Source organism: Lontra canadensis, unplaced genomic scaffold, assembly GCF_010015895.1.
Source record: "Lontra canadensis isolate GAN:19392208 unplaced genomic scaffold, GSC_riverotter_1.0 scaffold40, whole genome shotgun sequence".
Taxonomy (NCBI): Eukaryota; Metazoa; Chordata; class Mammalia; order Carnivora; family Mustelidae; genus Lontra; species Lontra canadensis.
In genome coordinates this window covers 11,094,278-11,117,623 of record NW_022631034.1, presented here as the reverse complement: position 1 = coordinate 11,117,623, position 23,346 = coordinate 11,094,278, and the positions used below count along the sequence as shown (strand labels likewise).

The 23,346-nt window shown below is 37.6% G+C and overlaps 1 protein-coding gene across 3 annotated transcripts in view; it reads left to right on the top strand.

Annotated features, from left to right (window-relative positions):
• USP33 (ubiquitin specific peptidase 33) overlaps positions 1-23,346 on the top strand; it is a 62,011-nt gene continuing 38,665 nt past the window's right edge. For 2 of the 3 annotated variants that reach the window (XM_032870148.1, XM_032870147.1), the window contains exons 1-5: positions 1-222; positions 17,926-18,057; positions 18,251-18,304; positions 18,946-19,008; positions 20,684-20,836. In XM_032870148.1, coding sequence (XP_032726039.1) covers positions 17,977-18,057; positions 18,251-18,304; positions 18,946-19,008; positions 20,684-20,836 — 351 coding nt within the window. In that variant the 5' untranslated portion in view covers positions 1-222; positions 17,926-17,976. The remainder of the gene's footprint in view (positions 223-17,925; positions 18,058-18,250; positions 18,305-18,945; positions 19,009-20,683; positions 20,837-23,346) is intronic. The other variant, XM_032870149.1, reaches the window with a different exon arrangement.

Below are 23,346 nucleotides of genomic sequence, written 5' to 3'. Positions count from 1 at the left end.
TGCGGCGTCCGCGGAGACACCGGAAGGAGCTGCGGCTGCTGCGGGAAGTGGCCGGTGCGGGAGGCGGGGATCCCGTGGGCATCGCTGCGGAGCCGTTTCCCGGCCTTCCTGACGCGACACCTCCCCTCTCCGAATCCCGGGGAGTGAAAGAGGATTTTGCTGAGGTGCGGCCTCAGGCCACCGTTGGCCGCGCTGGCGGGGTCTGCGGGGAAGGCCGTGGAGGTGAGCGCGGCGCTCCTGGGAGGGGCGCGGGGCCGGAGGGCGCTTCGCCTGCCGCCGGGGCCGGTCTCGGTTCTCGCTCCCGCGCTCTGGGGCTGCAGCCGCTGCAGTGGTCTCTTTTTCTTGTTCTGGGGTGGTGGTGGGCGCGCGGGCGAGATGAAGGCCTAGGTCTCTGTGCTCTGCGTTACAGGAATGATCTGGTGGCCGCCACGGCGGGGATCGGCGAAAGACGCAAGTCAGTCGTAGATTTAAGGAAGGGTCTCCAGGGGAGTCTCCCCTGGGAAGCGGGAGGCTAGAGGGGGAGGCGGATCTCCGAGACGGGCCCCGCTCCTTTCCACGGTGTCCCCTCTGGTTTTCCAGTCCTCCACGGTGGGCGCAGACGATTGGAAGCCCCGCAGCGCCCTGGCTGCCAGGTCCTGCTTTCGCTTTACGGCGCAGTTGAGGTGCTCGGACCCATTCATGCAGCCCCAAAGCCCCGTTATTCATTGTTATTAACGGGAAAGTCCTAGGTGCCACCGTCCCTGGAATTTCTCTTCGATCAGTATTTGATCCATGTTGTTTCAGAGGTTATTCCTTACAGTCTGTCCATCTGCAGCTTTTGTGTCAAATTTCCATAGTGTGTAGTTTCCCAGACTTTTACTCATATGTTTTCCAAGTACAAAATATTTTTCATTTGAATGTTTACAGGGTGCAGGTTGAACTATTGTTTGAGAATCTTCTAGGTGTTTTGCACTCAACATTTTCTTATAATTAGCCTTAGGCCTGGAAAATTGGGCCAGAGGGTAAAATCCTAGCCGGAACATGCATAGGCTCTAAACTGAGGACGAATTTTACCACAAGGCTCTCTAGACTTATTGCCTAAGAGATGTATAGAATTACATAATTTTTAAAGTTTAATTAGATTATTTTTCCTTTAAGAAAAGCTGTTTAAAAAATAATGATGTTGTCTTTGATCCATTTCTAGTTGAGGCGATTTTATCATTTGGGAAGGTCTGAACAAATCAGATAATAAGCTCTTTTACTTGAACCTAATACAAATATTATTAATGAATTCATGATAGTAAAATAAAGGGAAAAGTAGGAATCTTATTGATAGGTAATGCTAATTTTAAAAGAAGGTAACAGTAATAGTTACATTATGCTGGCAGATTTGGGTTGTTTCATTTAGTTTGGTAGGATTGGAAGAAAAGGACCATATGAAAAGTATTCCAGGAATAAAATATTTGACCTTCTGTATGCAAGAGGTATAGTCTACTTAAGATTGCATTTTATTTTTGACCTCATTTATTGCCAACTTTCACTTTTTTGTCTTTCATAAACTACCAATAACCAAGTAACAGTGCAGTTTAATGGCATTAGCTTGTAGTAGTTTATTTTAAATATTTGAAATTCTGAGTTGAGATCATTTTTAATTTTTATGCATTGCTGTTAGAATTTTCAATGACCTTTCACATGTGCAATCTTAGTTGAACCTCATGCCAAGTCTCTGAATTAGGAATGCCAAGAAGTGGTCTTTTCCCATGACAGAAGCACTTCAAAATAGTGTAAGGATCAGAACTTCCTTAAAGCCTGAAATAATCTTGCTGAAGTAACCTTTGATAAAAATTGGAATTCAAATAGATAGTAGAACACTGTGAATTATAAAATAAGACTGTGGATTCTGCAAGAAAATGAAGTACATAAATGATGAAAGATTTTTTTTTTTAAAGATTTTATTTATTTATTTGACAGAGATCACATGTAGGCAGAGAGGCACGCAGAGAGAGGGGGAAAGCAGGCTCCCCGTTTAGCAGATGCGGGGCTTGATCCCAGGACCCTGAGATCATGACCTGAGTCGAAGGCAGAGGCTTAACTCACTGAGCCACCCAGGCGCCCCAATGATGAAAGATTTTTGGTGAGAGATGTGAAATATGGACATCCTTTAAAAAGAAAGTAATAAGTAACAGCATTTTTTTTTAAGTTTTAATTATTTAAGTAGTCTAAGCCAAACATGGAGCTTGAATTCACAACCCCCAGATCAGGAGTGACATGCTCCTCTGACTGAGCCAGATGCCCCAGTAACAGCTCCTTTTTTAGTGCAGTTTTTTTTTTTTTTTTTTTTTATAATTTTATTTTTTATAAACATATATATATATATATATTTTTCCCCCAGGGGTACAGGTCTGTGAATCTCCACGTTTACAAACTTCACAGCACTCACCATAGCACATACCCTACCCAATGTCCATTTAGTGCAGTTTTTAAAGTTTCTGTTTTTTTTTTTGAGTTTGCATGTGATGGCAAGAGCATTTTGATAAATAGGGTAGTTCCAAAGAATCTAAGTGCAGTGGTATAATCATTATAAAAAGGAGCATGAGTTTTGTATGGTATAGTGTATATATATATGTATAGTATATATATATATATAGATAACTTTTATTTTTATTATTGTTATGTTTTTAAAGTGAGCTCTGTGCCCATCGTGGGGCTTGAACTCATGACTCTGAGATCGAGTCCCATGCCCCATTGAAATGAGCCAGCCAGGTTTTCTGAGAACTGAAACTTTAAAAATTGTGCATGTATCAAAATAAAGTTATTTTAAAAGGTGAAGTAAGTAAACATCTGTAAGTCTACCAGGGAAACCCCTTTGGAAAATAAAAAGAATGAATAGTGGTTTCTGCCTTCAAAGAACTTATAGTCAAACTTGTAGTCAAGTAGGCTAGTTTTTTTTTTCCCACTGCTGCTGTAAGTGCCTTAAATATTACAACCAGGAATTTAGGTGAGGGAGACATTACTTGTAATTGAGTGGTAGATACGGTGTTTGAGATATGTGAGCTTTGAAAGGTTTTCAACAGGGAAATAATTGTAGGACATTTCTAAAATAAAAAGATAATTGGGTTCCTGGAAAGATACAAGTTAATTTAAGAAAGGATCAGTAGAACAATTTGGCTGATAGTAAGTTACGGGTTATGTAATTTAGTAATATGATATGAAAAAGACAAGTTATGAAAGACTTCATTCATTAAAGGTGTTTGATCAGAAGAGGTATGTATTCCATATGAATATAGATTGAGTTGTAATTGGGAGAAGATGAGACCAGTAGATTCCTTGGGCAGCTTTAGGTAGATATCCATAGTATTACTTTTGTGGTCCTTGTAGTTTCTCTGAAGTGCTATCTTAAAAGCAGGCCTTTAGATAAAAACATTGGTGCAGAGGTGCCTGGCTGGCTCAGTTGGTAGAACATGTGAATCTTGATCTTAGGGTCATGAGTTTGGGCCCCATGTTAAGTTACTTAAATTAAAAACAACAAAAAGACGTGGGTTCAGGTGAGATGCTGGAAGCAGCAGTGAGGGAGTGGGTAAAGAGTTAAGGAAGGGAAAAAAAAACCAGTGAATGGGGTCTGGTGTGTGTGCAGGGGGGCATTAGTCCTGTGAAGATTTTTGTAGAACTGCTTCAGAATTGTCCTATCAAATGAAGGGAAGTTGAGTTTTTCCCCTTACTTCCAGATCTCTAATAGCTCTAATCATTGAAAATCTTCACCACTGATTGGGATTGCTAAGGCTAACTTTCTCCAGTTAACATAAAAAAGAAAGGATTCCTCATACATAAAAGAAAGGATCATTATGTCCAAATATTTGGAACACATGTATCAAGTCTGCCAACCTTTGTCTTCTGTCTAAACATCCTTACTTGAATTATTTTATGTAGTAGTTAATATTTTATTATTATCTCATTCTGTTCAAAGCACTTGATATGTGTTTTTTTTTTTTTTTTCCTTTTTTAAGATTTATTTATTTGAGAGAGAGTATATACACAACCACGCTGGAGTCAGGGCAGGGGAAGAGGGAGAGAATATTCAAGCAGACTCCCTGCTGAGTGCAGAGCCTGAGGCAGCTAGATCTCAAGATCCATGAGATTGTGACCTCAGCCAAAATCGAGTCAGAGGCTTCACAGACTGTGCTACCCTAGTGCCCCAGCACTTTATATGTACTTTATATATACTCCAGAACTCCATGAGGTAGGTATTTATGCTCATTCCAGTTTTTTAGATGAGGGAATTGAAGCACAGTGAAATAACTTAATCCCGGGTCAGAAACCTCAGACATAGAACCCAAGTAGCCTTGTTCCAGGAAATACTCTTAGCCACAGTGTTGTCTTATCAGATAGTTTTCAAATTATTTATTTTTAAGGATTTCTATGGAAGGTATTCTTACTCTGTAGCTTTTAGTATTCTTCTTAAATAAAATACCCCAGATATAATCTAGTTAATTTTTTTAAAGAAAGATTTTATTTATTTATGACAGAGATAGCAAGAGAGAACACGAGCATGGGGGAGCTGGAGGGGGAGAAGTAGGCTCCCCCCTGAGCAGGGAGCCCGATAGGGGGCTTGATCACAGGACACTAGGATCATGACCTAAGCTGAAGGCAGTCTTTTTTTTTTTTTTTTTTTTTTAAAGATTTTATTTATTTATTTGACAGAAATCACAAGTAGGCAGAGAGGCAGGCAGAGAAAGCGAGAGGAGGAAGCAGGCTCCCTGCAGAGCGGAGAGCCCGCTATGGGGCTCGATCCCAGGACCCTGGGATCATGACCTGAGCGGAAGGCAGAGGCTTTAACCCACTGAGCCACCCAAGCGCCCCTGAAGGCAGTCTTTTAAGGAGAACAACCCAGTTGCCCTATAATCTAGTTTGTGAATATGATGAGGCTGATTATTCTTTTTTTTTTTTTTTGATTATTCTTTTTATTCTGAAACCTTTTGATAAATTGAGTAAGAATTGCATTGTTGTTCCATGCATCTGCTAGAGTCTGGATTCTAAACACTTGAAACCCTTTTAGTGTCACTTTAAACAGTAGATGCTGTGAACCCTGATAGAGAATATGGTATGATCATCTTTGTTAATTTTAGTTTATTTTTCCAAATAGTTTATTTCGTTTTAAAAACTATTACTTTCAGGAACACCTGGGTGGCTCAGATGGTTAAGCGTCTGCCTTCGGGTCAGGTCCTGATCTCCAGGTTCTGGGATCCAGCCCCTCTTCAGTCTCCCCGCTCAGTGGGGAGCCTGCCTTTCCCTCTCCCCCTGGCTCTCCCCACTATTTGTACTCTCTCTCGAGTAAATGAAATCTTAAAAATTTTCAGTTAATTTTTTTATTGTTTTTAATTTTAATTTCAGTATAGTTAACATATAATGGTATATTAGTTTCAGGTGTACAATGTAGCGATTCAAAATTCTATACATCCTAAGTGTATTCTTTACTCTCCATTATCTATAAAAAACATTCACAGGGGCGCCTGGGTGGCTCAGTGGGTTAAGGCCTCTGCCTTCGGCTCGGGTCATGGTCTCAGGGTCCTGGGATCGAGTCCCGCGTCGGGCTCTCTGCTCAGCGGGGAGCCTGCTTCCTCCTCTCTCTCTGCCTGCCTCTCTGCCTACTTGTGATCTCTGTCTGTCAAATAAATAAATAAAATATTAAAAAACAAACATTCACAGTTAAAACGTGGGGCTTAAATTTACAACCCTGAGATTAAGAGTTGCATACTCTACCTACTGAGCCAGCCAGGCACCCCTAAAAAACTTAATTTTTATAATTTTATAACTAGATTTCACAAGCCTGCCTTCTGTGCCTTTATCCAGATTTTTGTTAAAAATACAAACAGTTCTGCCACCTGCTAGTAAAGACTTTCTGGATTTGTATCAATCTTCTCTAAAACTGTTAAATTATTTACCAGTTTTCCTGAAGTAAATTTTTTCCCATGATTGCTTGAATCTGACTATAAATAGCTTTACCTTTTACAATAGACTAGACAATGGAATGTAGACAGTTTCTCAACATTAAAAGGTTCTTATTAGGCCACCAACTATGTCCTGATTTGTAACAAATAATAATAACATAGGTCCCTATGCTTTTCCTAAAATTTGAATATGTGCTCTTCTTGTTATTTGGATGGCACGGGCAGAATTTTGGGCATGAAACTTGATTGTATAGCCAAGGTATTCCCTCTTTCCTCCAGCTTAAACGTAGTATCTTCAGAAGCAGTTTTGAATCTGCAGATGGGCAATTGAGCTGTAAATTATAGAACATGAATTCAACCAGGAACATTTTTTAGTTGGGGTTATTGCCATCATTATAAGGCTGAGAAAATCTCAAATAGGTCTAGTTAGGGTAGATAGAGGAAAAGGTTGCCAGATAAAAGATTGCAAAAGTAAGGACAAATTGAGGTCAGTTATGGAAAGCCTTAATTTCCATTCAGAGCTTGAATTTTCTTGTGCTCCCTGGTGATTCCTATCCTGTGAACCACAAGCTTCTGGAGGAATCTCAGAGTTTTGTGGGATCTACATCTATATACTGAACGAAAGGCATTTTCATATACATTTATTTTCACTGCCTTTGTGTTGTCTCTCTTTTCTAATGCCTAGTACCTGTCTTCCCTGGACAAACTGTCAAACCAGAGTGAAAACATGCATGCTGCCTTTCTTTTGTTATACATCGGAGAAGAAATTGAAGTAGCTTGAACCCCTGTTGCCTTGCCCTATTGTGTCTAAATATCCTACTCTCAATAAATCTTTATCAAAAAAAGGAATAAAAGAATGATTTTATTATCATAGTGAATTAATTGAGTAAAACTAGGTAACTAGAGTATTAAGAGCCTTCTGTTTAGGTAGTGTTATGTTTAATTATAAGGAATACTAAATTGCCTTGGTACAAATTACTAGCTTCTGTTTACATGCACTAGCTCTCATTAAATTGTTTAGATACCAAAAAATTAATACCAGACACCAGAACAGAGAGTACTTAATCTTTCCCCAGTCTTCATTTCTTTGCTCTGAAGCAAAAGAGTACGTATCCTTAAATAACTATATGTTTATAGGTCTACATCCAGATACATTGTGCTGTAATGCAGGTTTTAAATTTTTACTTTAGTGATTTCATATAGTATGTATTATTCTGTATCTTCCTTTTTTTCTAACGCAACATTGTGTACTTTAGATCTATCCCTGTTGATAAATTATCCATCCATTTCAAGTGGTCAAACTGTTGTGTAGTATTTATTTGTGAATGTACCTTTATATATCCCTTCTTCTAATCATGGACTTAAAACTTTTTTTTTTGGACTTAAAACATTTTAAAATCAAAAGCAAGATTAAAACTATCTTTGAAAGCAATAAGAAAATTTCCGTTTAATTGGCCAACATTGGTATTTAGAGGAAAATGGATACTAATTAAATACTTTCATTAAGTAAAAAAAAAAGGAATTTAGTACTCATACGTAGGGATTAAGAAAATAAAACCAAAACCAAGTAGGACATGGAAATTAAAGATAAAACTGTAATTAATGGAGTTGGAAACAACAGAACAAAAATAGTGGAAAGGATAAATTGCAAAGCTGATTCTTTGCAAAGCCCAATGAACTAGATAAACACTTGTAGAAAAAAAAAGGAATGAGAAAGGAAACATCAAAGACACATGTATAGGAGAGATTAATGGAATGTTATGCAGATTTCTTTTTAAAGATTTTATTTATTTATCAGAGAGTGCGCACGCGCACAAGCAGGCGGAATGGTGGCAAAGACGGAGAGAGAAGCAGGCTCCCCGCTGAGCAAGGAGCCCGATGCGGGACTTGATCCCCTGGGATAACGACCTGAGCCGAAGGCAGCGGTTAACCGATTGAGCCACCCAGGCGTCCCATGTTATGCAGATTTTGACAATATTACGTGCACGCTATGATGTCAGGTTGAAAATTGAGAGGGCATGCATGATTTAATAGCAAAATATAAATTAGTAAATTTGATCCAAGAAGTGAAAAACTTGAATTGACCCATTCCCACTAAAGGGTCAAAAGATGATTGAAGGTATATCCTCCAGAGATGCACCAAGCAGATAATTTCACAACTGAGTTTCATTTAATTTGTAAAGAACATACAATAATGATAAATAATAAAACCTTTTCTATGGTATAGAAGATGCAAAGCTACTGAATGCATTCTGTGAAGCACACATACTTTTATCCCTGATAAAAATGTTACCCAAAAGGTCAATTGCACTTGCAGAATTTCTAAATACAATATTAGCCAATAGAATCTAAATATGAAGCAACAGACTAATAGTACATTTTGACCCATAGGGGTATACCAATGCAAGGATCATTCGTATCAAATCTGTTAATAGGTTTTATCAATGGATGAAGTAAGGAGTATAGTAAATCATCAGCTGCTGAAAAGACATTTAATAAAGTTCATTAAGAGCACTTCTGGTGTGCCTGGGTGTCGCAGTCAGTTGGGCATCTGCCTTTGGGTCAGTCAGGTCATGGTTCCGGAGACCCAGGATTGAGCCCCATGTTGGGCTTCCTGCTCAGTGGAGAGTCTTCTTTTCCCTCTCTGTCTGACCCTTCCCCTGCTCCTTCTGTCTTTCACTCACACTCTCTCTCTCAAATAATAAATAAAAATCTTAAAAAAAAAAAAAGACCATTTCTGTTTAGATGTGCGTCTTGCTGGCTTATTCAGTAGAGCATATGACTCTTGATCTTGGGGTTGTGAGTTCAAGCCCCACGTTGGGCTTAGAAAAAAAGTAAATTAAGAATAGGAGGAAATTATAGCAAATATTCTAAATGGCTAAACCATTAAAATAAGGACCCAGAAATGAATGCTCAAAATCACTTTTTTAAAAACAGTGCCTTAGAAATTCTAGTAAATGCATTAAAATAGTAAAGTTAAATAATTAGTATTAATATTGGAAAACGAGGTAAAACTATCATGTTTTCCAGTATATTCAGAGAATAGCTAAGGAAACTGAAAAGGAGTAGTGAAGGAGGAATGTCTTACAGTTACCAAAATACTCTACATTGTGTGTATTCAGATTAAATATGGTATTGGCATAAGTAGATTAGTGAAACAAAATGAAGGATTCAGAAATATGTGCAAGTGTAATAAAGGAAAAGATAGTATACAATTCATGGGTAATTGGTAGATTGTGTAGTAAGTGGTGCTGGTACAACTGTCTGCCCATCATGAAGAAAGTAAAATTGGGTTCCTGTCTTAAGATAAACCCCAGGTGGATTAAAGCCTTGTTTAGGGGCACCTGGGTGACTCAGTGGGTTAAAGCCTCTGCCCTAGGCTCAGGTCATGATCTCAGGGTCCTGGGATAGAGCCCCGCATTGGGCTGTCTGCTCAGCGGGGAGCCTGCTTCTCCCTCTCTCTCTGCCTACCTCTTTGCCTACTTGTGATCTCTCTCTCTGTCAAATAAATAAAATATTTTAAAAAAATATTTAAGGTTATTCTACAGTTTTAGCTATATAGACTAGGAAATTTTAAGACTAGAAACTCAAACTATTATAAGAGACATGTTTGATTTTATAAAAATTAAACCCTTTGGGGCACCTGGGTGGCTCAGTGGATTGAGCCTCTGCCTTCGGCTCAGGTCGTGATCTCAGGGTCCTGGGATTGATCCCTGCATCAGGCTCTCTGCTCAGTGGGGAGCCTGCTTCCCCCTCTCTCTCTTCCTGCCTCTCTGCCTACTTGTGATCTCTCTCTGTGTGTCAAATAAATAAATAAAATCTTTAAAAAAATTAAACCCTTTAATGATAAAGGTTACTGTAAGAAAGTTAACAGTATTGTTACTAAGACAGACATAAGGTAGTGGACTAGCATAGAGTCCATAAATAACCTTCATATAGATGATCAAATGTTTTTTGACAAGGGTGCCAAGACTGTTTAAAGTGGGGAAGAAAGTCTTTTCAACAAAAGGAATTGGGCAAATTATATACCCATATGCAAACATATGAAGTTGGATGTTTACCTTATACCACACAGAAAAATTGACTTGAATGGATGAAAGACCTAAGCATAAGAACTAAAACGCTTAGAAGAAAACATTTGTGACATTGGATTTGGCAGTGATTCCTTGGATATGACCGCAAAAGCGTAGCAACAAAGGTAAATAGATAAATTTGACTATATCGTATTAAAAGCGGTGCCTCAGAGGGCACAGTCAAGAGAGTGAAAAGGCAACCTGTAGGGGCACTTGGGTGGCTCAGGGGGTTAAAGCCTCTACCTTCAGCTCAGGTCGTGATCCCAGGGTCCTGGGATTGAGCCCCACATCAGGCTCTCTGCTCAGCAGGGAGCCTGTTACCCGCCCCCACCCCCGTATGCCTCTCTTAAAAATAAAATCTTAAAAAAAAAAAGGCAACTGTCTATGGAATGGGTGAAGATATACTACAAGTCATATTGTCTGATAAGGACTTAAATACCCCGAATATGTAAAGGATTCCTAAACTCAACAATAAAAAGAAATGAACAACCCAATTAAAAGCAGAAAGGAGTTGACTAGACCTTTCTCCAAAGAAGGTATATAAATAAATGGCTAATGAATACATGAAAAGGTAGCATTACTAATCATTAGGGAAATGCAAATCAAAACCACAGTGAGATCACCTCACACCTGTTAGGATAGCTACTATCAAAACACAAGAAAAAACAAACAAACAAACAAACAGAAAAGTAAGGGTTGGTGAGGATGTGGAGAAATTGGAACCCTTGTTCCAATGGCTTCCAAAGGCTTCCGATGGGTTCCAGTGGACTGGGAATGTAAAGTGGTGTAGCCGCTATGGCTGCTGGTACATATGTATACATGTACTATAGTGATTCCTCAAAAACTTAAAAATAGAATTACCATATGATCCAGTGATTTTTTTGGAAAGATTTTATTTATTTGGCAGACAGCAAGAGCAGGAACACAAGCTGGAGTGGGGGAGGGAAAGCAGGCCTCCCGCTGGGCAGGGAGCCTGACTCGGGGCTCCATCCCAGGACCCTGAGATCATGCCCTGAGCCGGAGGCAGATGCCCAGTCATCTGAGCTACACCAGCAATTTTTTTTAAAGTTTATTTATTTAAGTAATCTCCCACCCAATGTGGGACTGAAAGTCAGAACCTTAAGATAAGAGTTGCGTGCTCTACCAGCTGAGTCAGCCAGGCACCCCTGTTCAGGAATTTCACTTCTGGATATCTACCCAAAAGAAGTAGAAGCAAGGACTTGAAGAGATAGTGTACAGCTGTGTTCATGGTAACATTATTCACAATAGCCAAAAGTTGGAAGCAACCCAAAGTCCAATGATGGGTGAATGAATTAACAAAATGTGGTATATACACGCACCACTGAATGTTATTCAGCCTGGAAAAGAAAGGAAATTCTGATATGCTTACAAAATGGATGAATCTTTAGGACGTCAGGCTAAGTGAAATAATGTCATCACAAAGACATACTGTATAATTCCACTGAAAACGTCATTAGACCCCCAGACGAATCAAATTCATAGGGAAAAGTGGAATGGTGGTTGCCAAGGGCTGATGGGAGGTTGAATGGAGAGCTCCTATTTAATGACTGTGGAGTTTCAGTTTTGCAAGTTGAAAAGAGTTCTGGATATTGGTTTACAACAATGTGAAAGTTGTACAATGTTGGTTGTACAACAGTGTGAATGTTGTGTAGTGTTGTGCAACTGTACACTTAGAAATGGCTCTAAGATGATAAATCTGTTTGTATTTCATCAAAATTAAAAACTTAAATCGTTTGAAGAAATATTTGCAGTGTAGAAATTCTATTTGAATCCAGAAGATAGGATTAATTTTACAAGAAGAGATTATGGACCCAGTAGTAAAAAAAAAAAAAAAAAAAAAGACAAAGGTCAAAGAAGCAGGTAATAAAAGAGCAAATCTAGGAGTCCATAAAACTTAGGAAAGACACTCAAACTCACTGGTTGTCAAGTAGTACAAATTAAAGTACTAGTGAATTCTTTTTTTTTTTTTTTAATTTTATTTATTTGACAGACAGATCACAAGTAGGCAGAGAGGCAGGCAGATAGAGAGGAAGGGAAGCAGGCTCCCTCTTGAGCAGAGAGCCCGACATGGGGCTCGATCCCAGGACTCCGAGATCAAGACCTGAGCTGAAGGCAGAGGCTTTAACTCACTGAGCCACCCAGGGACCCCAGTACTAGTGAATTCTAACAATGTGCCTAATAAATGGTAAAAGTAAAAAAAAACTTTTTGTTTTGTTTTTGCTAGTACAGAAAATGGTGTTGCTGTGCAGAAAATGGTATATTCCCTTATTAATGGAGATGTGAGTTGTATAATTTTTGAAATGGGATCTTGCGAAATCTGTTTTTACAAACTGGCCCATATTAAGATTATGTGGGTTTTTTTTAACACTTGTTTTTTTTAAGTAATCTTCATGTGTAATGTAGGGCTTAAACTCAGAATCTCAGGTTCAAGAGTCTCACACACTGCTGACTGAACCAGTCAAGAATCCCAAGATCATATGGTTATTTTTAATGGCAGAATATGGAAACAAAGAGAATATTCATCTCTAGAAGAATTAATTGAATAATTTATGCATTGCATGCAACATGACATATGTGTATCCAAGAAAAAGCTGAGAGAGGGGGATGTCTGTATTGTTGGCCAAAAAAGGCCATATAGGTCTCTATTTCTATATTTTATTTTATGAGCATGAAAAGATTTTGAAGCATTTATGTAGGTTTTGTAGTGCAGATATACTGGTAATAAATTCTTTAAGCATTTTTATTTTGTTTTATTTTTTTCAGAGTTTTTTTTATTAGAGAGAGTGAGCAGAGCATGCTGGAGAGAACATGAGGGGGTGCTGCGGAGGGAGAAGGAGAAGCAGACTCCCCACTGAGCAGGAAGCCTGAGTCAGGCTTAATCCCAGGATCCTGGAATCCTGGGATCATGACCTGAGCCCAAGGCATGGCAAGGATGATTAAGCCATCCAGGCACCCCACTTTCAGCATTTTTATAAGAGGTCCTTATTTTGCCTTTATTTAGAAAGCTGTTTTCCTAGGTATGGAGTAGTGATTTGACAGTGATCTTTCAATACTGTGCACATTTCTCCTCTTATCTTCTGGCTTGCTCTGTTTCTAGCATACGTTATTGGCCTTTCTTGGCTACTTTGAAGATAGTGTTTTTATTACTGGTTTTAACCAACTTCTTTGTTTTTACCCACATCTCGCCTGTCAGGCAGCCCCATGGAGAGTGTGGTGGGGAAGCCAATAGCCTGCACTGTCCCCCTTAAGTGATTTGTTTTTGATGTGCCATGGTGTAATTTTCATGTGTCTTGTGCTTTGAGTTTGTTGTGTTGCTTTAATTTGTACGATTTTAGTATTCATCAGATTTATACTTTCGCACCCAGCCGAGTGATACTCTCGTTTAATTTTCTCAGTCTTTTTCTGTATTTCAATTTGTAGTGTAGTTTCTCTTTAAAATGTGCATCCTTGGGGCACCTGGGTGGCTCAGTTGGTAGAGTATCTGACTCTTGATCTCAGCTCAGGGCTTGATCTCACACCATGAGCTCAAGCCGTGTATTGGGCTCCAGCTGGGTCTGGGGCCTACTGAATGAATGAATGAATGAATGAATGAATAAATAATAAATAAAGTGTATCCTTTATCCTGTCATCTGTGTTATTTCTGGATGTCTTTTTTTTCCTTGCTGAGGATCTGATTTTTCTTCATTTATCTTATAATTTTTTTTAATTATAAAAGATTTTATAACTGAATAATGACAAAATATGATACAGAGCAACATAAATATGGTTACTGCCCATGGACGTCTTCATAGCCCAGGGGCCTTTCAAGGGAGTGGGCTTAAGACATGAGATGGGTGCCTTGAAAATGAGGCAGATGAACAGGAGATGTGCAGTCATGCTGGACAAAATTATTTCTCAATACTTTTTTTTAGTGGTTTTTTTTTTAAAGTTAAATTCAGTTAATTAACATGTACTGTATTATCGGTTTCAGAGGTAGAGTTCAGTGATCCATCAGTCTTATGTAATATCCAGCGCTCAGTATATCACGTGCCCTCCTTAATGTTCATTACCAAGTTGCCCCAACCCCCCACTCCCCTCACTAGAGGGAAATAAACCCTCAGTTTATTTCCTATGATTATTAGAGTCTCTTCTGGTTTGTCTCCCTCTCTGATTTCGTCTTGTTTTACTTTTTCCTCTCTTCCTCTATGATCCTTAGCCTTGTTTCTCAAATTCCATATCAGTGAGATTATATGATAATTGTCTTTCTTTGATTGACTTATTTTGGTTAGCATAATACTCAAGTTCCATCCACATCATGGCAGATGGCAAGATTTCATTTTATTAATTGCTGAATAGTATTCCATTGTGTGTGTGTGTGTGTGTGTGTATATATATATATATATATATATATATATATATCACATCTTCTTTTTTTGTTTGTTTTCTGGTTTGTTTGTTTGTTTTTTACCACATCTTCTTTATCATTCATCTGTTGGAGATCTGGGCTTTTGTCATAGTTTGACTATTATGGACATTGCTGCTGTAAGTATTGGGGTGTAGGTGCCCCTTTGGATCACTACATTTGTATCTTTGGGGTGAATATCCAGTATTGCAATTGCTGGATCATAGGGTAGCTCTATTTGCAGCTTTTTGAGGAAATGCCATACTGTTTTCCAGAGTGGCTGTACCAGCTTGCATTCCTGTCTTGTAATTTTTTTTTAAGATTTTATTTATGTATTTGACAGAGAGAGATCACAAGTAGGCAGAGAGGCAAGTAGAGAGAGCGGGAAGCAGGCTCCCCGCCAAGCAGAGAGCCCAATGCGGGGCCCAATCCCAGGACCCTGGGATCATGACCTGAGCCAAAAGCAGAGGCTTTAACCCACTGAGCCACCCAGGTGCCCCTCCTGTCTTGTGATTTTTGATTGGATGCCAGGCATTGCCATTATTACTGTATTGTCTGGTGCTGGTTTTTTTTTTTTTTTTTTTTTTTTTCTTTAAATATTCTTAAGTTTGTTCTGGGACACAGTTAAGTGTCTTGGGAGTAGTTTGGCACTATAATACTTGTTTTGAGCTTTTAAAAGGCAGAACAAAAGTAGTTTTAGTCTAGGGGTACTTTATTTCCTATTACAGAGGAAATACCCTCTGAGTACTTTATTCCTTCTATATTATGAAGGCTTTAAACTGTTACTGTTGGGGGGGGTGGCACAGACAGATCTGTGTTGGCTGTGAGGATTGTTCTACCTATTCCCTTCCAGTACTTTCCCTTGCTTAGGGTAGTTTAATCACATGTACATGCATGCTTATCAGTTCTCAGCTGAAAACCTAATAGTAGCCCTCTACAAATCTCTTGAGTTTATTTAGTTGTTTCTTCTCTGTTACTCTGCCTTATGAATTCTAGCCCCCTTGGCCTTTCTGCATTTTCAGTTCTGTCCCTTCAACTCAAGGAGATTGCTGGACTCTGGGTTTTCTCCTATATATACTATGGCTTAGAAGTTCTTTCTAGGCAGTAAGGTGGGGTAGTTGTCATGTTGCCTATTGTCTGATGTTTGATAACCATTGTTTTATATACTTTGTCTGGCTTTTTAGTTTATTAAGGTTAGAGCATAAATCTGTTTCCTGTTACTCCATAATGGGCTGGCAGTAGAGATAATTGGTTGAGAGGAAAGAAATATCTAAGCACAAAAGGAAGTGAGAGGTGGGGAAGATTACCAGATGTCCTAAAACATAAGTAAGAAATGGAAAATATTAACAGTTATTTTAAGTTTAACTTCACGCATCTGAAAGTCTGGAGCATGGCTGTTTAATCTTATGTAATAATGTAGTGTTTAACGACCTCTTATTTTAGAAAGAGAGTGCATGTACACACACATAAGCATGGGGAGGGGCAGAGGGAAAGAATCTCTAGCAAACTTCCTGTTGAGTGTGGAGCCTGATGCAGGGCTCGATCTCATGATCCTGAGATCATGACTTAAGTGGAAATCAAGAGTCAGATGCTTAACTGACTGAGCCATCTAGGCATCCCTAATTTTATGTAATAATATGTTTAGAAATAACTGTTTATTCACTATTAACCCCCAGGGTGATTTCCTTTGCATTTTATAGGTTGCAAGATAATTTTGGACTATTTTATTTCATTGAAACTTTTTGTTTAATGTATTAGTAATGTGGTAATATTTTAGCATTTATAAGTGTTTATTCTTTCCTAGTAAGTTCTTATTTCTTCCCAAATAGTGTTCTGAAACCCCAAAGATAAACCAAGGGCATGGAAGGCCTTATTATTAAGAATGTACAAAGAAGATCTAGAAGTACAGAATTTTAAACTTGAGACTTTTACTTGGAAATCACTCACTTTACTTGAACCAATCAGAAGATTTGTATGCATTGAATGCTGTATGTCAGTTAGCTCCATGATTCATTAGATTTACAGTGGAGATAGATAAAATTTAGTGACATTGTAGTATTCCTAGCATTCTTTTTCTCAGTTATATTTGTAATATTGTGATATCTTGAAGGACGTTAAGTATATTGGTAATTTTTTGCCTTCTGTTTAGTTTAATGGAATTGAGGAAATTCCTGAAGAATATTAGGAAAATTGTAATTGCTATGGGAAACTGAGTCTTAAACTTATGGTCTTATGGGGAAGACAGGTATGACACCTTACTGGTCATATAAAAAAAATATATAAGGAGATGCTGCAGAATGCCTAATGAAATTTTATGTCCTTGTGTATGTATAGTACTGTGTGTGTATGTACACACTTGACATGTACTACCTCATTTAATCCTTCAAATACCCCCATAAGTTAGTTATGCCATTCTGCTCTTACTGGTATCTTCAATTCTATTTGACTTCAGAGTCTTCCTCCTACCTATAAGATACATAGGTGGATTGAAATCCTTGTTCTGCCAAATGCTGACAATGGGACGTCAGTCAGATTTGCTTCTCTTAGCCGTATGTGAAATGAAGATAATAATGGTACTCTACCTCAGGGTTGTTGAAAGGATCTTGTGATAATGTGGTTTTTACCATGGGATGATTTTGTCCCTTTGAGGACACAATTTTATACTGTAGTTGCTAAAGCTCAGAATGGTGAGGGTGTTCTGGCATCTAAGGGTAGAAGCAAGAATGTTGCTAACTACCTTACAGTGCACAGTACAAACTCCCACAACAAAGATCTGGTCTAAAATGTTAGTGGTGCCAATGTTGAGAAATTCTGATCTGTGACCATCTTGGTATATTCCTAACATACCAGATAGTTTCATTTATATCATCACTAGGGGCTGCTGCTAGTATGAAAACAAATGTTTCCATTTGACTATTCTTTCCTTTTAATTCCTGTTATAGCCTATGGGTTAATCTTAAAACAAAACAAACAAAAAAAAAGGGTTAAGAGTACTTAAATTGAATAACTCAAACTTTCTCCCTTTTATTTATATTCTAAAATGTGAAATGGGAGAGAGAAAGGGAAAAGTAGCAAAAGTAATGCAGAAACAAATTTACATTGACACATAGGTATCAGTTTTAATAAAATGTTAATTTTGTAGAGAAATTGTCAATGTGCAGTTAAATTATGAAAGTAATCTAAGTATATTTGAAAAATATATTCTAGGGTAGACTTGTAAACACATGTGCTTATTATTTTAGCCTTTGTTTATTTTTATTTTTCTTATTTATTAAGATTTTATTTATTAGAGAGCACATGTGCCCATGCATGCACAAAAGTTGGGGGGAGGGACAGAAGGAGAAGGAAAAGCAGACTTCCCACTGAGGGAGCCTGATCCAGGGCTTGATCCCAGGACCCCAAGATCATGACCTGAGCTAAACTCAGCTTAACTGACTGAGCCACCCTGGCACCCTGTCCTTTATTTTAATAATTTTTAATATATTAGCATTTTTTAATTAATATTTTTTGGCTATTTGTCCTATAGGTATTACCTCATTTGGAAATACTTGGGAGACAGGAAAAAACTTCTAACAAAATGGCAGCTTTTCGAAACCATTGTCTGCATTTGGATTCAGTTGGTGAAATAACAAAAGAAGACTTAATACAAAAATCTCATGTAAGATACAGGGTTTTTTCCTTCCTTACAAAATTAGATTGATTTTTCTCCCAAATATGTATTTTCTAAGTAAATTACTACAATACTCTGTTTCATGAGCTCTAATTTTTTTCTATAATATTACTAGTCAATTGTATGTATTTGGCTGTGTCAATATAATGATAATGTTGTCTATGTGATTTTTGTTTCATAGGGTACTTGTCAGGATTGTAAAGTCAGAGGACCAAATCTTTGGGCATGCCTAGAGGTATGTATGTTTCTTTCCAAAAGTTTAGTATTATAAAAATTTATATCTGAATAAGGTAAATAAGATTTTTTGACACTTAAAGGATTTCATAAATGAATATACTTTAAAAAGAGCATTACTGATAATAATAAACATTCAACTAAACTTTTTTTTTTTTTTAAAGATTTTATTTATTTATTTGACAGAGAGAGATCACAAGTAGGCAGAGAGGCAGGCAGAGAGAGAGAAGGGGGGAAGCAGGCTCCCCGCTGAGCAGAGAGCCCAATATGGGACTCGATCCCAGGACCCCGAGATCATGACCTGAGCCGAAGGCAGAGGCTTAACCCACTGAGCCACCAAGGTGGAGCACCAGGTGCCCCAAACTTTGGGTTTTTAACTTGTGGTGCTTTTGCAGAGTTTTAGTAAATCATTAAAATATTTTGTGCTTGCCTTTATTAGAGGTGACATAGCTTTTAGCTTAGAATTATTCTCATTTTATTCTTCTCTTCCCAATACTTTTTCGTTAAAATAACTGACTGTGTGAAGTCACTTAGTCATGAAGTTAAAACCTGTAATCAAAACTTAATTGTAACTGCAGTGTTATTATACATGTATACATGTTATAAAATGCTTTATTTTTCTTCTTGTATAATTATTTACAGAATAGATGTTCATATGTTGGTTGTGGTGAATCCCAAGTAGATCACAGCACCATACATTCTCAGGTATGATATAGAAGGTTTTTTTCTATCTATTTATTTCTTTGCTTGCTTGCTTTTTAAGTTTTTATTTTAATTCTGGTTAAAGTACAGTGTTGTATTAGGTTTTGGTGTATAATACAGTGATTCAACAATTGAATATATCACCCAATGTACGGAAAATTTTCAGGTAGGATATTTTTTAAGGAGAGCCTTAAGGAAAGGGAAAGCAAATACAACATTATTTCAAGTTTTAGTTCAAAATTTTGACCTTTTTCATATAGAGGTGTTAAATCTTAGCTTATACTTTTTAGAAGGTGGGGAGGGGAATTGCTAAGATCAGTATTAGATTGGGGTTGTAATTAAGAGAGTAATGATTGAGAAGTATGCCTCCTGATTCATGAAGATGATAGTTGGAATTTTAGGAGATGTGAAGATTGAAGTTAAGAGTGGATGCCTCTGCTTGTGATGGGGCCTGGCTAACTTCAGCTCTCAACTCTTACTACCTTCTTCTGCACATCCTCTTAACTAGAGTTCCCTTTCTACTTCACCCTGGGGTATGGTGCTTGTCTGTAATTCTGGCATGCCTCTTTTTAGTATTAGGTAGAACTCCCATTCTAGACTGCAAGTTTCTTGAGAATGAACTGGCTTTTTCACATTGATATTTCTGTCGTGTCAATTATTCTCAGTTTGGGTTCTTCAAGAGAATTAATTAAGCCTGAATATCCCAAGGCTCTCAGGCATCATTATACATACAAAGGCCGGAGATTTATATATGCAAGATCACACGTTCACTATTGCTTGAGCTGTTTTTTGCTTTGACTCATGTCATTGGGCTCATTGGTTTGCCACTCTGATATTCTGGAATAGTTACTGTGCTTTTGTCAGTTATTTTCTTATATTACACTTATTTGCTAACTGTAAAGCAGAGTCTTACTCTTGTGTTTGTCTTCATGTTGAACAGTGGTAAAAAAATGACAATAGAATAATTTCTAGGGTAGGGTTACTTTTCACTGTACTTGAGCAATTTACCGGAAGAATGTGTTTTTGGTGTTCCAGTTTTAACTCTTTTGAGTATATTGTTATTCATCAAAGGCCAGCAGTTTATCTTATGATTTTAAAAAAGATTTATTTGTTTATTAGAGAGAGAGCACAAGCGAATGAGGGGAGTGGCAGAGAGAGAGAAGACTCCACTGAATATAGAGCTGAATGCAGTGCTCAGTCTTACGAGCCTGAGATCATGACCTGAGCCAAAACCAAGTGTTGGATGCTTAACCGACTGAGCCAACCAGGCACCTCTCTTACATGATTTTTTTTAAGTTTATTATTATTATTATTTTTAAAGGTTTTATTTATTCATTTGACAGAGATCACAAGTTGGCAGAGAGGCAGGCAGAGAAAGGAAGGGAAGCAGGCTCCCTGCTGAGCAGAGAGCCTGACGCAGGGCTCAATCCCAGGACCCTGAGATCATGACCTGAGCCAAAGACAGAGGCTTTAACCCACTGAGCCACCCAGCTGCCCCTAAGTTTATTATTTTTTTAGTAATCTCTACACCCAGCATGCGGGTTGAACTCATGACACTGAGATAAGAGTCCCATGCTTCCAACTGAGCCAGTTAGGTGCCCCCTTATATGATCTTTTGAAATGTTTTCAGCTCTATCTAATTTTGTTTCCTCTTCTCTCCTCCTGTGAAATTATATAGGAGACAAAGCATTATCTAACTGTGAACCTTACCACTCTTCGAGTATGGTGTTATGCTTGCAGCAAAGAAGTATTTTTGGATAGGAAATTAGGAACTCAGCCTTCTTTGCCTCATGTAAGACCACTTCAGCAAACACAAGAAAACAATGTCCAGGTAATAATCTAACTTTATTTAACTAAAGTATCATACATTTTCAGGTAGTGATTTCAGAATTTATCATGTAGTTGAAATTTAAAACAACTGTACCTAATTTGTACTTGAAAAATTTATGTAATATGCATTTTTTTCTTGATTGAATAAGGTTAGCCTTTGTTCTTTTGTAGAGTAATAGGTTATGGTAAGATCGAAGCCCACCTCTCTGAAGATGGAAAGGCACCTGTTATATTTTAAAACTTAAAAAAAAATGTTAAAAAGTATATTTTTTTCTATAAAAAGTATATACTTTTTTCTAAAAAAGTATATCTTTTTCTAGCAATCTGGTTCTAGGAGAGAGGGCAGGCCTTTGATAGGGAATTAGAAATACTAATTCAGCTCACTTTTTTTCATTTCTATCCCTTCTCTACCCCCATTTATATTACTAGGAACATTTTACTAATTTATCAAAAACCAGATAGGATATTTTAAAGCTTAGCATTCACGTTTGGTTCCAAAATATGTATGGGCTTGCAAAGATTGGTCACTTAATTTTGAGAATTTTCAGTTATATAAAAAGAGGAAAAAGGAAATGAAAAAATTAGAACAGTGGCTCCTAACTTATTTTACCCATTTGCTCTGTATGGTTTAATTAACACATTAATGAGATTTTTCCTCACGTGTCATAAAAATCACATTGTATTTGTATTCTTTTCTTCCTTGATACCAGGTCTTTTTTTTTATTTTTTATTTTTTAGATGTTATTTATTTATTTGACAGAGAGACAACAAGAGAGGGAACACAAGCAGGTGGAGTGGGGAGGGAGAAGCAGGCTTCCCGCTGAGCAGAGAGCATGACACCAGGCTTGATCCCAGGATCCCAGGATCCCAGGATCATGGCCTGAGCCGAAGGCAGATGCTTAACCACTGAGCCACCCAGGAGCCCTGATACAGACTCTTCTATTTTTCTTTTGTATCTTTATCATATTTTGATAGTAGGCATTTATGCTAATAAAGTAGTTTGCCATACACATTCTATAACTAAAATGACTAGATTTTAGACAAGGTATAACTTGCTGCATTTCTTGTTTTACTGTTGAATGGCTCTAGTGGGTAAATCACCACATTACCATTACTGTTTTTCCCACTCATATTTATCATTCAGAAATGTGTTTTTTTTAATTCCTTGATAGTTTGAAAGTAAATTTTTTTAAAGATATTTTATTTATTTATTTGAGAGAGAGACAATGAGAGAGAGCATGAGAGAGGAGAAGGTCAGAGGGAGAAGCAGACTCCCGGTGGAGCTGGGAACCTGATGCGGGACTTGATTCCAGTACTCTGGGATCATGACCAGAGCCGAAGGCAGTTGCTTAACCAACTGAGCCACCCAGGTGCCCCGAAAGTAAATTTGTGTGAACACTCTTGCATTATTAACAAAAATGTGGTAACAGTGTAATCACATAAGGAACTAATAACAATTTATAAGGGTGGTGCTCAAAGGTGGTTGAAAAAACTAAGTGCAGATAGTTCACAAAAACGAAATATAAATAAAAACACATTAATAAAATAATCATCCCTGACTTAAGTAAGTTAAAACACCTTTCTGTTGACATTTCTGCATACTCTTTTTTTTTTTTAAGATTTATTTATTTATCTCAGAGAGAGAGAACAAGCAGAGGGCCAGAGCAGAGGGAGAGAGAATCCCACGCAGATTCTCTGCTGAGTGCAGAGGCCAACATGGTGCTTGATCTTAGGACCATGAGATCACAAACTGAGCCGAAATCAAGAGTCTATAGCTCAACCTCCTGTGCCACCCAGGCATCCTGAGATTTCATACTCTTAATGAATGTTGAACCTGGTTGAATAAATAGACTGATACTTTTCTGATGGCTTGTAAATAATTCTCTAGTGAGATATATTTATAAAACATCAGTCAAAGGCATGAATTTAATTTCATGCAACTTCCTGATCCCATTGTTGAAGAAATTACTCAGAAGAAAAAATGTTATTTGTACAGATTTTTTTAGTATAAAATTTCTATGCTATTTGAATCCAATTCATTGGAACATTAATTATAAAATAATATTGGAAACCATTCAAATGTCATTAGTACAAGTTTTTTCTGGGAGGTAAAATTTTAAGTGATTTTTTTAAGTCTCTACTTAAATATAACTAAGTGAGACTATGGAGCCAACTCAAATGTTCAGTATCTACAGATACCAGGAAAGTAAAGCGAATGTATAAAGTGGGTGGGTACAAAAGTACATATGCATGCATTGTTGAGGTGGAATAAGGCTATAATAAGTTGGAGAAGCCGAGCACATGCTAAGTGCATGCTGCTCTTCAGTTTCTTCCTTTAACTGAGTGTTGCTAAATGGATTCACTGTGGTTTGATCATCTGTTATAAGAGAACTTGCATAATCTGAGTTTTATGTGAGCTCTCCCAATTTTTAAAATATTAGATCAAAGTTTTTCTTTTGTTAGGCTTTGTCTCCTTTTTTTTTAAAAAAAAAAGTGTGCACTAGCAGATCA